Source organism: Oncorhynchus mykiss, chromosome 16 (genome assembly GCF_057628025.1).
Source record: "Oncorhynchus mykiss isolate SJ-2025 chromosome 16, ASM5762802v1, whole genome shotgun sequence".
In the NCBI taxonomy this organism is placed as follows: domain Eukaryota; kingdom Metazoa; phylum Chordata; class Actinopteri; order Salmoniformes; family Salmonidae; genus Oncorhynchus; species Oncorhynchus mykiss.
The window spans coordinates 20,582,075-20,593,782 of NC_143037.1; the positions used below are offsets into that span (position 1 = coordinate 20,582,075).

At 43.7% G+C, this 11,708-nt stretch overlaps 3 protein-coding genes across 15 annotated transcripts; 2 read left to right on the forward strand and 1 right to left on the reverse strand.

The window, feature by feature from the left end:
* Window positions 1-1,021: 1,021 nt before the first annotated feature.
* Window positions 1,022-3,385, reverse strand: h3f3d (H3 histone, family 3D). Of its 4 annotated transcripts, none has more exons than XM_021565167.3 (4): window positions 3,339-3,385; window positions 2,101-2,242; window positions 1,849-2,002; window positions 1,022-1,473 (listed from the first exon to the last, which is right to left on the reverse strand). In XM_021565167.3, the coding sequence occupies exons 2-4, from the start codon at window positions 2,226-2,228 to the stop codon at window positions 1,345-1,347; spliced, it is 411 nt and encodes a 136-aa protein (XP_021420842.1). In that variant the 5' UTR covers window positions 2,229-2,242; window positions 3,339-3,385; the 3' UTR covers window positions 1,022-1,344. The 4 variants fall into 4 exon arrangements, with proteins under 4 accessions (XP_021420842.1, XP_090058327.1, XP_021420843.1 ...); XM_090202201.1 differs by having other exon boundaries at window positions 1,022-1,469; window positions 1,845-2,002; XM_021565168.3 differs by having other exon boundaries at window positions 3,306-3,385.
* Window positions 3,386-3,500: 115 nt separating this feature from the next.
* Window positions 3,501-6,440, forward strand: c16h8orf33 (chromosome 16 C8orf33 homolog). 5 transcript variants are annotated; one of them, XM_021565163.3, is made up of 6 exons: window positions 3,501-3,869; window positions 4,516-4,628; window positions 4,738-5,246; window positions 5,336-5,426; window positions 5,589-5,735; window positions 6,024-6,440. In XM_021565163.3, exons 2-6 carry the CDS (start codon window positions 4,601-4,603, stop codon window positions 6,245-6,247), a joined length of 999 nt encoding a protein of 332 aa, XP_021420838.2. In that variant the 5' UTR covers window positions 3,501-3,869; window positions 4,516-4,600; the 3' UTR covers window positions 6,248-6,440. The 5 variants fall into 5 exon arrangements, with proteins under 5 accessions (XP_021420838.2, XP_021420839.2, XP_021420840.2 ...); XM_021565165.3 differs by having other exon boundaries at window positions 3,721-3,869; window positions 4,738-4,811; XM_090202196.1 differs by having other exon boundaries at window positions 3,737-3,983.
* A 377-nt stretch (window positions 6,441-6,817) lies between these two features.
* Window positions 6,818-11,692, forward strand: anks3 (ankyrin repeat and sterile alpha motif domain containing 3). 6 transcript variants are annotated; one of them, XR_016487168.1, is made up of 16 exons: window positions 6,818-6,945; window positions 7,250-7,464; window positions 7,554-7,752; window positions 7,897-8,018; window positions 8,111-8,192; window positions 8,322-8,439; window positions 8,568-8,723; window positions 8,873-8,998; window positions 9,093-9,275; window positions 9,385-9,552; window positions 9,677-9,801; window positions 9,980-10,121; window positions 10,224-10,494; window positions 10,616-10,687; window positions 10,795-10,886; window positions 11,008-11,692. XR_016487168.1 is itself a non-coding variant. In XM_021565159.3 (16 exons), exons 2-15 carry the CDS (start codon window positions 7,292-7,294, stop codon window positions 10,875-10,877), a joined length of 1,953 nt encoding a protein of 650 aa, XP_021420834.2. In that variant the 5' UTR covers window positions 6,818-6,945; window positions 7,250-7,291; the 3' UTR covers window positions 10,878-10,886; window positions 11,008-11,692. The 6 variants fall into 6 exon arrangements, 5 of the variants coding, with proteins under 5 accessions (XP_021420834.2, XP_021420835.2, XP_090058330.1 ...); XM_021565159.3 differs by having other exon boundaries at window positions 9,160-9,275; XM_021565160.3 differs by having other exon boundaries at window positions 9,160-9,275; window positions 9,385-9,519.
* The last annotated feature ends 16 nt before the right edge of the window (window positions 11,693-11,708 follow it).

The following is an 11,708-nucleotide window of genomic DNA, read 5'->3' on the forward strand; positions in this document are numbered from 1 at the left end:
CACGACCGCACTCTGCTTTAGCTATTTGCGGATTGTGGTTGGCGGTTCAAATATGGCTTTAAACCCCATGTTTGAATTCGATCACTGAACTGCCTCATACCAGTGACAAAAGCGCTCTTGCAACAGCCGAACAGTGCGGATCCCAGCATATTGAATGAGGCTTTTATTGCTCAAATTCATGCAGATAAATTCCGTAGGCCAAATGGACACATTTGGTACTTAAATTATTGCTTCTTTATGCCTCGAGCTTAGTTGGGACTCCATGAGAACTTAAGCTTGTTTATCAACATTGAAATGTAAACAAGTCCGGTATAGCCTCAACGTGGTTAAAACAATGTAGCTTTGTTTAATCTGAGCCTGGTTACATTTCTAGGGCTATCCGTTTTCTACCGAAGAGACGGGGCGTCCATTTTGTATCTGCCCTTTATACAGCTGCATATTTTTTTAATATGTCGCCAACAAAAAGCATGCATTTGCTATAGGCATAATGTAACATGGCATTCATTTTCACACGTGTAGAGCACTTAGTCCTTTGCCTTTAACCTCAATGCTATTCGACGTAGTAACTTACGTAGCATATCGCATGGGGTTTACAGCAACGTGGTTTAACTCAACGCATTTGTCGCAAGTCTTTGGCCCAACCGAATGAATTGAGAGCAAATTAACCCGTTCTGTTCAAGATTGTCTTCACGGCAAGTTCCGTATTAGCATGTTTTACTTTCGGCTTAGTATACCAGATGAGAGTATTTTTGGTTATGGAAAATATCACAGCGGTTTAGAAAATAAATGATTCTCTACACTTTTCAAAACAGAAATTGTGAATTTCAGCAACCAGGCAATTGCTGAGGGATTATATGTTATAGACAAAAAACACACCATGTCAAAGAAATTGTTAATTCTGTAAAGTTGCACATGAACGTTACAACGCCTGGTCAATGACTACTATCCCTCACTCAAGGTATACCAAGAAAGTATACATTATCAGCCCAGAATGTCCATAGAGGGGGTAATAAACCAAACATGAGGTAGTGGAAAGTTTATTTACAATAAATGGCCAAAATGAGATTAAAACAGTTCTACTCCACATGACTCATGCACATTACAAGATGACCTGAAAGTATCAACCATTTCTAAAATACACTTTCAAAACCTGAGAGGTTAGGAATGTTTGGCAAGACACTTGCTACTTCTGTACTATAAATCACAAGCCTTTATCCTACCAATGAGACATTAGAAAATTAATTGAAACTAGTACATACTAATTCATAGTTCAGAGAAAACACAGCCCCAACCATGCCCGCCCACCTAGTTACCCTCCAAAGAGGGAGTTCAAAAGTGTTCATATTATGCACGCTCGCCTCGGATTCGCCTGGCCAGCTGAATGTCTTTGGGCATGATGGTGACCCTCTTGGCATGGATGGCACACAGGTTGGTGTCCTCAAACAGGCCAACAAGGTATGCTTCACTGGCTTCCTGTATTTGGAGAAAACAAGCATTTCTCAGAAGTGTAACAATTACATCTTAATTTAAAGGGATACTTGGATTGTTATGTGCTCTCTAATTCCCGAGTCAGATTAATTTGTGTAGACTATTTGTTTTTCCAGTATGAAGGAAGTTTTGCGAGCTAACGCTAACTAGCCTTAGTGCTATGACTGGAAGTCTATGGTACCTACTAGCATACTCCCGAAGTATCCCTTTTAGTGCAGCAGCAAACCATAACAAGCAAGTCCTCTGGCTCAACACTTTGGTTGGTCCAACATTTAACATGGGTAATTCTAAAATTAGCACCCATGTGACTAAACCTAACAAACTCAATCTGTTCCCAATCCAAATCATAAAGTTACTTGCCTGCAGAGCGCCAATGGCTGCACTCTGGAAGCGGAGGTCAGTCTTGAAGTCCTGGGCAATTTCACGGACCAGACGCTGGAAGGGCAGCTTCCTGATCAGAAGCTCAGTGGATTTCTGGTACCTACGGATTTCTCTCAGAGCCACTGTACCCGGCCTACACAACACATTTAAAATAAGTATCTGCAGGCCAGTCAACATTTGCCCAGAAGTCCAACACTGCAGAAAATCAAGAAGGTCCAGGTGAAGTGTTACCTGTATCTGTGAGGCTTCTTCACACCGCCAGTAGATGGTGCGCTTTTCCTTGCAGCCTTGGTGGCCAGCTGTTTCCTGGGCGCTTTTCCGCCAGTGGATTTACGGGCGGTCTGCTTAGTACGTGCCATGGCTCACTTGACTTCTGAAAAATACATAAAATTCAAATGTGTAAGGAACAGAGTGGCAATAGTATTAAAGTAAGCGCACTATGATCCTTAGTCAAGGTTACTGAAGGCCAGCAAATTGACCCGTTGAGAACTGGCTAGTGTGGGTGCACTAGATTATTGCAGTAAAAAGGTATCAATTGGCATGCACCTACAGTCAATACCGACAATAGGCTAATATTAGCTTCACACGGGCCTTATACTAACGCCGCCAAGCTAGCTACCGCAGCTAGTAGGAAACGACAGCCATGATAGAAGAAAATAAAGCACCAAAATGACAAATTGAGATCGGCATTGTGTAGTTTCATAATAACGTTCTGTGGAAAATAGAATTGTAATCGTGTGGAATATGCGATAACTAGATATCCACTTGATAACTGGCAAGTCGGCTAGCCAGGAACAGGACATGGTTGAACACACTGGAAGCAGGGCGCCAACTATCTGAACCAGTGGCGGGTCAATTGAAACTAACGTTAGCTATGTAAAATGTCTAGTTGGAATAGCTAACTACCCACGGCGTGGTACTAAAACTACCATCAAAATCAGTAATTAACTTCTCATTACTAGATTGTTAAGGGCTAACCAAACTGAACGCTTGTTCAGAAATGTGCGCACCAACAACTGTTTATCTGCTATTCAAGCCACCATTACGCGGCTTGTAACCTACACGTTTCGTTTATCTTCAAAGATGCCAGGCAGCTGCCCATTTTGTAACATGGCGCCTACAACGAGGAATCATATTCCCATTGCCACACAATGGCCTTCAAGGCCTAGTTGAGGTAAATTACCGTACTCAGCGAAAATCGTAGAACACACAGCACAATCAAAACGAGTCGCTTGTATGTCGCAAATCGTAAACATTAAACACGTTATGCTAGGTAGGTACTATAGTTAACTGTCGAGACAAACTAGCTCTGTTTTACAGTAACGTTAGCCAACGTTGGCCAGCTAACAACAAAACCTCGCTTGATAGTTTTGGCTACCTACATAATATCAAAACGAACATTGACATAAAAACGAACATTGACATGAACCACACACCGTATTAATTTAGATAAAATCTTCACTAGCTACCTCTGTGACCAAAACAGACGTTTAACTGTTGAACCGCTTCCGTGACTGTTCGTTAAGCGGAAACGGCACATTCTATTTATACTTTTTTTGTCTGATTTGTAGACCTGCCCACAAACATCAGCAAAACGCTTTGTATTGGTCAAACCACAATGACGCAGTCTCCTTTACAAATTGAATCACATTTCTAACAAGTTTATCCAAGCGAAATGTGAGACTAGTTTAACGATAAACAACATACCGGTAAACAAATTAAACGTAACACTTCAGTTAATTTTCAATCTAGAAAGTGGCATCTGGCAACAACAAAAATATGAAAAGCGGAACCAAAAGTATTTGGAAACTTTGCCGGTTCGGAATAACGATGGACGTGTACACAATGCTTGATACATGCCCGGTTCATACATAGCCACAGTTAGGATTAGTCACACATGTATTTGATACAGCTCAGTGATGCATGCCTGTCGTTTCGAAGAAAGTCTGCCAAACATTTTTATTTGGTTGCTTGAAATAGCGTTGTGAATCTTTTCAAAGGTGAGCATAAAGGCCTTTTCTCACCAGGTCCGTTAAAAAAATCAATACGACGCCATTCACACCAATTGTGAAATATCGTCCTGCTGCAATCCGGCCATTATTTATTCGAAACAGGTTTGATTTTTGCGTATTTTCGCTTTCCAAAAAAAGATGTTGACCAATAGGGATTGTTATCAGGGACACGTGATCTTTATCACAAAGGTAAACTTGTCTGACAGACTGATCGTGTTCGTGTCTCAGCACAGGGAAGTATATGATAAACAGCATGTAAAGTTTTGCTTGTTTTATTTTTTTTAAACCCCATCATCATTTGACAAACTGATTCTAGGTATACAATTGTGTCTAGACATGGCAACGCAAGCACATTGAGGTAAGCGCAGGAAACTGCTTCCCAGCGAGCATTGCCTACACTCAGCAGCCGTAGCGAGGTAGACCTAGATAGACCTAGAGCTATAGGCTAAGCTTGGTGTTATATCATTAGCCTATATCGTAATAAACAACAATTCGTACAAAAAACGCAACAGACTTGGTGAGAAAGGGCCTTAGGGGTGCAAAAACAATACTTTGATCATCCGCTAGTTACACTTTATGTCATGTTCAACTATGTCATGATGCCATGTTCAACTTTGGCATAATATTTCTGCAGCAATCTACATATCATTTGAGAGAAACAGAAGTTATATGAGTGTCTTCAGAGTTGTCATCTGGAAATAGCTGGTGCTGAGTGAATCATGACAGAGCATAAGACACTGGTCATAGGTAGGACACAAGTCATTACAATAAATTCCTTTACATTCTTATGCATTGTAGGATGTTTTAATAATATGTCTCTGCATGTGCTTGTATTTGTGTCACTGTTTTGGAGCAGACTTTGAGCCCCGGGTGAATGACGCTGCCCAAGGCGAACAGAACCAACAAAGCAGAACAGAGAAACAACACTGGGTACGCAGTGAAAACTCTTTCACTTTCAACTTCTTCCCTGATGGTGCACCAGCAGCACAGGGGGCAGAAACTGCCCTTTCAGATGTGAAACACCAGTTTGCAGGATTACAGACAAAAACATCCACCGCTTCTACAGAACAGGGTTCTGGTTTTGCATTCAACTTCCAAATCCCTGTTAGTATACCAGGGGAGATGGAGAAAGAAATTGGCACACCAGTACCCTCAGGGGCTGTAGCCCTGAAAGAGCCCAAAGAGGAAAAGCCTCAGGGCCAGAACGCTCAACAAGTAATTAAAGCACCTGAGCCAACCACATCTTCTAAAGCCAAGAAAAATAAGAAATCTGGTCATAAGAAAATTGCCAGCGAAGGACAGCAAAAACAGATGACAAACTTGACAGACACAGAAGGGACTCATGGGGAGGATGGCACAATGCTGGTGGGTGATGGTGTTGTTTGAATTTAATATTTACATTTGATTCAGTGTGGCTGGTGTCTATCAGTTCAACTTTTGGTTGTATTTTTCAGACTACAGAACAGCAGCTGAAAAGAGAGCTGGACTGGTGCATTGAGCAGCTGGAGTTGGGCATGGCTACTCTGAAGGCTACGCAAAAACAGAGTGGGTGTAGTTTAGACTCTATAATCCAGTTGATCTCTGAAGTGTACGATAAACAGTATATTCAAATGTGAGATGTTCATAAAAACAGTGAAGCAGTAGATTGTTATGAGATGCATAAAACATTTGGTGTGGGATTATATCTTGAGTCTTTGCTGTCTGTAGAGGAGGAGGCCTCTCGTGCCCTTAAGACGCTGCGCAGCTCCAAAGCCCCCCTGGCAAAGAAGAGGCAGGTGATGAGGGCCATGTCTGGGGACTACAGGAAGAAGATGGAGGAGGAGAAGCACAAGCAGTTCAAATTGATTCATGCTGGTGAGTGGAGCGAGAGAGAAAGTCAGATATTAGTACAAATCACATTTTATTGGTCACATACACATATTTCGCAGATGTTATTGCAGGTGTATTGAAATCCTTGTGTTCCTAGCACCAACAGTGCAGTAATATCTAACGATACAGCAAGACACATAGAAGTTCAAATTTAAACAGGCTTGAAGTGAAAAAAATAAACATGCAGCTTACACTAAAGTCAGACCAGAAATACTGCAAATGATGATAGATAGAAATATGTGGTAACTAAGTATTTATCTTTTTATATTGCAGCAATGACATCGGCTCAGGTCAAAGTAGTGGCAGACCCTGCTAAGAAGTCTATTTTCCACAGGAAAGTGGAAGGTAAAACAGAGACTCTACCCTTAAAATTAAATGCAAAGAGTCAACAAGCGAATTTACAGGCACAGACTCCAAACACAAGTGTGCTGAACCAGGAAAACTCAACTTTTGTCTTCACTCCTGCTAATGAAGAGTTCTGCTTTAACTTCCTCTGATTCGCTCTGGGGAAGTATTTGCTCAAGAAATCAGTCTTACTCTATAGAGGAATACAAATGAAGCCATTTTTAAAGTTCTTTGCTTGAATGCTCTCCATCTGAATAATGGTTTCGGTTGATTATAATGCTATTGGTTGTGGTTTGATTAAGTATTGTAAACCTTTTGATTAATAAAATGTATTATTTGGGTAAATATCTGCATCACGCATGAATTCATTGAAGTTACATCAATCTACGACCATCTCTTCATTTATTGAAACTGAAAGGTTAGCATTATCCAGCAACAATGGTCTTGAGTTCAGGAGGGAGAACAACGTTACAAATGTGCCCATGGGGCAGCTTCAGTGTGTACTATTTCATGCCATAGTTTCTCTTGCTACTTATTTTGTGTATCTCTATCAATCAAATACTGTAGGACTGGGGTAAATATAATGTACATGATGAGGTTCAAAAAGTCTTGACTGGGGAGGGTTTCCACAAAACCCTGACTGTTTCTGGAGCTAGGAATCATGGGAAATGAAGTTACCCATCCAAATGTTTACTTTAGGCATTAAGTTCTCAATGAAAAATGACTACAACTACCAGGAATATTGACTGCACAACTTTGGGCAGTCACCCGAGCAAATGTAATTGTAACACAAGCAAACGAGAAGTCTTGAAGACTAGGCAACTGAAGAAAAACTCAACTCGTTTTTACGGTAAGTTTAAATGCTTAAACTATTGCTTAATATAACTGTTGTTCCTTCTGTCCAACAGCTTTGTTAGTTTTTGACTTTATTCGTGTGATTCTATATTAAAATGGCTAGATAAGCTAGCTAACGTTAACGTAGCTAGTTAGCTGTTAGCACCATCCAAAAAGGGGCTACAAATTAGCTTAGCTAGCTACATGACAATGACAGAAGAGTTGGCTACAACACATATAGTATGAGACCAGGCCAAAGATTGCTCGCTAGAAAACATTCCTCCATGGCATCCTTTCTAAATTGGGTATCTTGTGTGCAGATTACAGCCGTGCAGGGGGAGCTTGCCTGGTCTGGGTTGAGAATGTCGGAGTTGAGCGACGAGGCGAGTGAATCGGAGCAGTTTGGTGTCAGTCTCTCCCTGTGGCTAGGGGACATTAACACTTTAGTACGACCTGAAGAATTGGATGTTCCCCTCGACCTCCACACCGCCTGCTCTATTGGCCAGTATGATGTGGTATCAGAGTGTATTAAAAAGTGAGTACCTCATCAATTGTGTTTGTGAGAGAGAGACTGGATGCTTCTCAACACTCATTGATAGTAATTTCCTGCTATGTCTTTTTTAGAGGGGAGGTGAATTTGGACAGCAAGAACATTGGTGGCTGGACTCCTCTGATGTATTCCTCATATATTGGGCATGACAACATTGCTAATCTTTTGCTGGAGGCTGGAGTGAACGTTAATGCCACCACTGGCAAAGGTCTGACACCCCTTATGCTGGCAGCGAGCTGTGGGAATGAAAGCATTGCATACTTCCTTATGCAGGTCAGATTTACTTTTCTGAATCAACAATTGTTCAAATTTTCACCATAAATAAACTTTAGTTTAGGTTTAATTTTAGTGTAATGGGTGGTGGTGGTTTTATTGTACACTATGAAACAATTTCCTAATTGTTTTATCTCCCAAAAGCAAGGTGCTGAATTGGAGCTGAAGGACTCTCGAGGCTGGACAGCCCTGTACCACTGCACCAGCACTGGCCACCAGCAGATGGTCAAGTTCCTGTTGGATAGCAATGCCAATGTCAATGTGAGGTGAGTATCGTCAGTCAAATTAATACAACCACAACCATCTATGTCCCACTATTCAATCATGAGGTGTGTAATGACATGTTTCTCACCTGCAGAGAGCCAGGGTCTGGCTTCACTCCGCTGATGGAGGCTGCTGCTTCTGGACATGAAATCATTGTACAATGCCTCCTTGACCATGTGAGTAGGTTTCCATTTGCTAGTATTTACAGTACTGTCATTTTCGTATGTTAGTCTCAAATACGTACCTGATGCAAATCTGTTGAAGGGGTACTAAACCTAGTTTGTATATGATAAATCTGGTCTCAGGGTGTCAAAGTAGATGAGCGGAATGCCAAAGGAGAGACCGCCCGTGCCCTCGCTATGATGTACGGCCACACAAAGATCGCCAGCCTCATTGACATGCGCTCTCCTAAAGTCAAAGCAGGTGCAGGGGAGGACTTTCATACTAAGAAGATTACTCTTTAAATCTGATACCTTTTTGTACCTCAAGTTTTGGAACAATTGTGGTGGAACAGTTTAGGTTCTCATTGCACCTACATTTGTCCCCCACAGGACACTTTGAGGACCTGAGCTCGTCGGAGGACTCTGACAGCAGTGCTCCCCCCAGACTGAGTCGCTTGAGTCGCAGCCGAGCCAAGGGCCCCAGCATCCACGATGGGCCTCAAGCCATCGCCAAATTCAGAGTGGGAGGCCCCAGCAAACACTCAGGTAGCGTTCTTTAGGTTACTTCTCTATTACAGCTGTATCTATTCCACAGAAGAAGTTGAAATGGTTGTGCTGAATCCAATTACTGCTCTGCTGCTAGATACTGTCCTGTTGGACCTTGTTTGATATAGCTATTATTCACATTCCTATAGAGCCAGCGGTTGCACCCCCGGGATACATTGCATTCCGTGATGTCGGGGAGCAGAGTGAGGGCATGTGTTTCCGTGACGTCACCTCACCTATCAACGAGCTGGACGGTCAGAGCAACAGCAGCAGAGGTATGGCTACATAGTTAAGCACTCTTAACCGTTCACTTATTTGTCACTAGATCGTCCTAGAACAGCAGCAACTTTACACGTTTCCTCTACACAGAAATACCAGTCTACACTTCTACCCATTCCGCCATGTTGCTAATCCAGCTGCTGTGATTCCGCTATAGATGAGAGCCCCTTCTTTGATAACGACATGCCCACCATGAGGAGCAGCAGTAGCAGCAGCGAGGGACTTCCCCGCGTGATCGGACTTAGCCGGGAGGGCTCGCTGGAGAGTAACGAGGTAACCACACACGGCACGGTGACTGCACATTGACGCATTCACATACCACAATGGTGATTCCATTGAGCCCTTTTGTCCTCCATTCACAATGTACCTTTGTCCTTTTTAGGACTCGGATCAGGCTAAAAAGAGCTGCTCCCGCCGCGCAAACAAGGGTCATCACGGTAAAGGCAAGGGTCGCCATGGTAGCAGCAGTGAAACGGTGCAGCCCGGTGTCCCAGGGAACTGTGGGATGCGCTCGCCTGTAGGTGGTCGTCCCAACTATGCAGGTCCCAAGGCACGTGTCAGTGTTGTTGGATCACTACACATTCATGAATATTTCATGCTGTTCAGTGAGTTTGTGTTTTTCCCTCGAGCAGTGTCTGATCTATACCTGACCTTTGACCCCTGCCCTCTTGTAGGATCTGGCTGAGTTCCTGGAGCAGATTGGCTTTTCCAAGTACCTCCCCCTGTTGGAGGAACAGGACATTGACCTAAGGATATTCCTCACCCTCACAGAGAATGACCTTAAGGAAGTGGGAATCACGTAAGTCGCCGTGGTCTCTAACGTACCTAGCTTTGGCTCCGAAGCCCTCACTCGTAGTGTCTGTGACATATCCACATTCTATCGTCTACTGACTTTCTGTCCATCTCAGACCTACTCTAGGCACTATAGAATATCGCACATCTCTCCATTCTGATTTACTTAGTTTTCTCCACTGCAGGCTTTTTGGACCCAAGCGCAAGATGACCTCAGCGATTGCACGTTGGCACAGTAGTGCCCGGCCACCTAGTGATGCTCTGGAGCAGGCCTACGCTGACCAGCTGGAGGCTGAGATGCAGGAGATGGCCATTCAGCTACATAAGGTGTTTACATGATAAAGAAGCAAAAACGAACCAAAACCTTATTTCTAAACCACTTCATCGATCCTCTCCTCGCCCAACCCCTCTTTCTCCTCTCTGGTGTAGCGGTGTGAGGAGGTGGAGGGCCTGCAGGGCCAGATGTCTCAGGAGAAAGAATTGCGCACAGTGATGGAGGGATGCCTGATGGAGTACAAGATGGCCTGGAGGAAGGTGCACACAGAGCTGGTAGACAACCACAGGCTGGCCCAGGACATGAATGCCGTGCTAGAAAAGGCCCGCGCCTGCCGCTGCGAGCTCCTGTCTCGCCTCAGTGCCGACGGCAATGGTAGTCCTTACCGCGGCGACGGAAAACTGAAAGGCGATACTGGTGGAAAAGGTGGGTGGCCGTGAGCTGCATTGTTGGATGACGGGTCATTTGCATGGGCACAAAACCAAATATCCTTCTGCCACTCCTTTGGAAAGCAACTTATTATTTCTCTTCTCGTTCTTTCCCTCAGGTGGAGAAGGCTTGAAGTCCACCAGTATCTCTGAGTTAATGACAACACTGGATTCGTATGAAGAGGAGCTAGGTAGGACACACTATCGCAGGTTTTCAAATCTATCCAGTGCTCGGATGCTAACCATTGTTATGAGAGCTACTGTTGTCTGAGTGTGTCTGGTTGTTTGATCCTGCCAGGGGAGACCCTCCAGGCTGTCCTGCAGAACCTGAGAAGACTGAGTGTCCCAGAGAAGGTCACAGACAGCTGGGAACAGCCTTAGGCAGTACTGGTGGGTATAGACGTTAGGTGCTAAAGCAAACCATCAACATGAATGGCTAACCATTCTTTAGGTAGCTAGGACCCAATCAACATGAGTAAGAAGTTCTGGGTCTCAATTCTGTCTTCAAAAGGCTTCCTGACAATGCTGACGGAGGGTGAACATGCCACCCTGAACACACTCAATGGACTGGGAGTGGGCCAGACCAGCTGGCCTGACTGGATACAGTGGGATGAGGACCAGTGTTCCCAGGCGCTCCCGAATGGGACAGGGGTTGTGGCCTCTAGCCTGGCCAAAGATGGAAGAGGCCATTGGCAGCTACTGCAGGGATATGACAAACGGGCAAGGGCAGCTGTCCCTCACATGCCTGTGCTGGTGATGGTGGACTGCCTCAGTTGAATTAGGAGGTGCAGTCGGGGGAAAGCTGATAAACCAGCAAAGCTGTCTGGCTGTAGATCCTATACTATATGTATGAGACACATGCATGCTGTGATCAATGATGCAGCCAAACAAAATAAAGATCACTCATGTTTCTAACTAACTTGATCTTTGACATGAAGAGAATAAATGTACATGAATTGATCATTTTAGATTTTTAAAAAAATGTTTTGTTGCATGTTAGTGTCATCCTGCTGAATGTAACCTCCCTTGTTAATCTTTCACCACGCCTGTGTTACTGTCTTCTATAATGTTTACCTGTGTTTTGTGGGATTTTTTTTCAAACTTTCCATTTTGTTCATGTTCATATGTTAAGTATGACTTCAGTGAATGTAGTGTGTAATCAAAAGCGCAATAAATGTTGTCGTGGCAGTCTAAAACCTGTGCATTATTAGG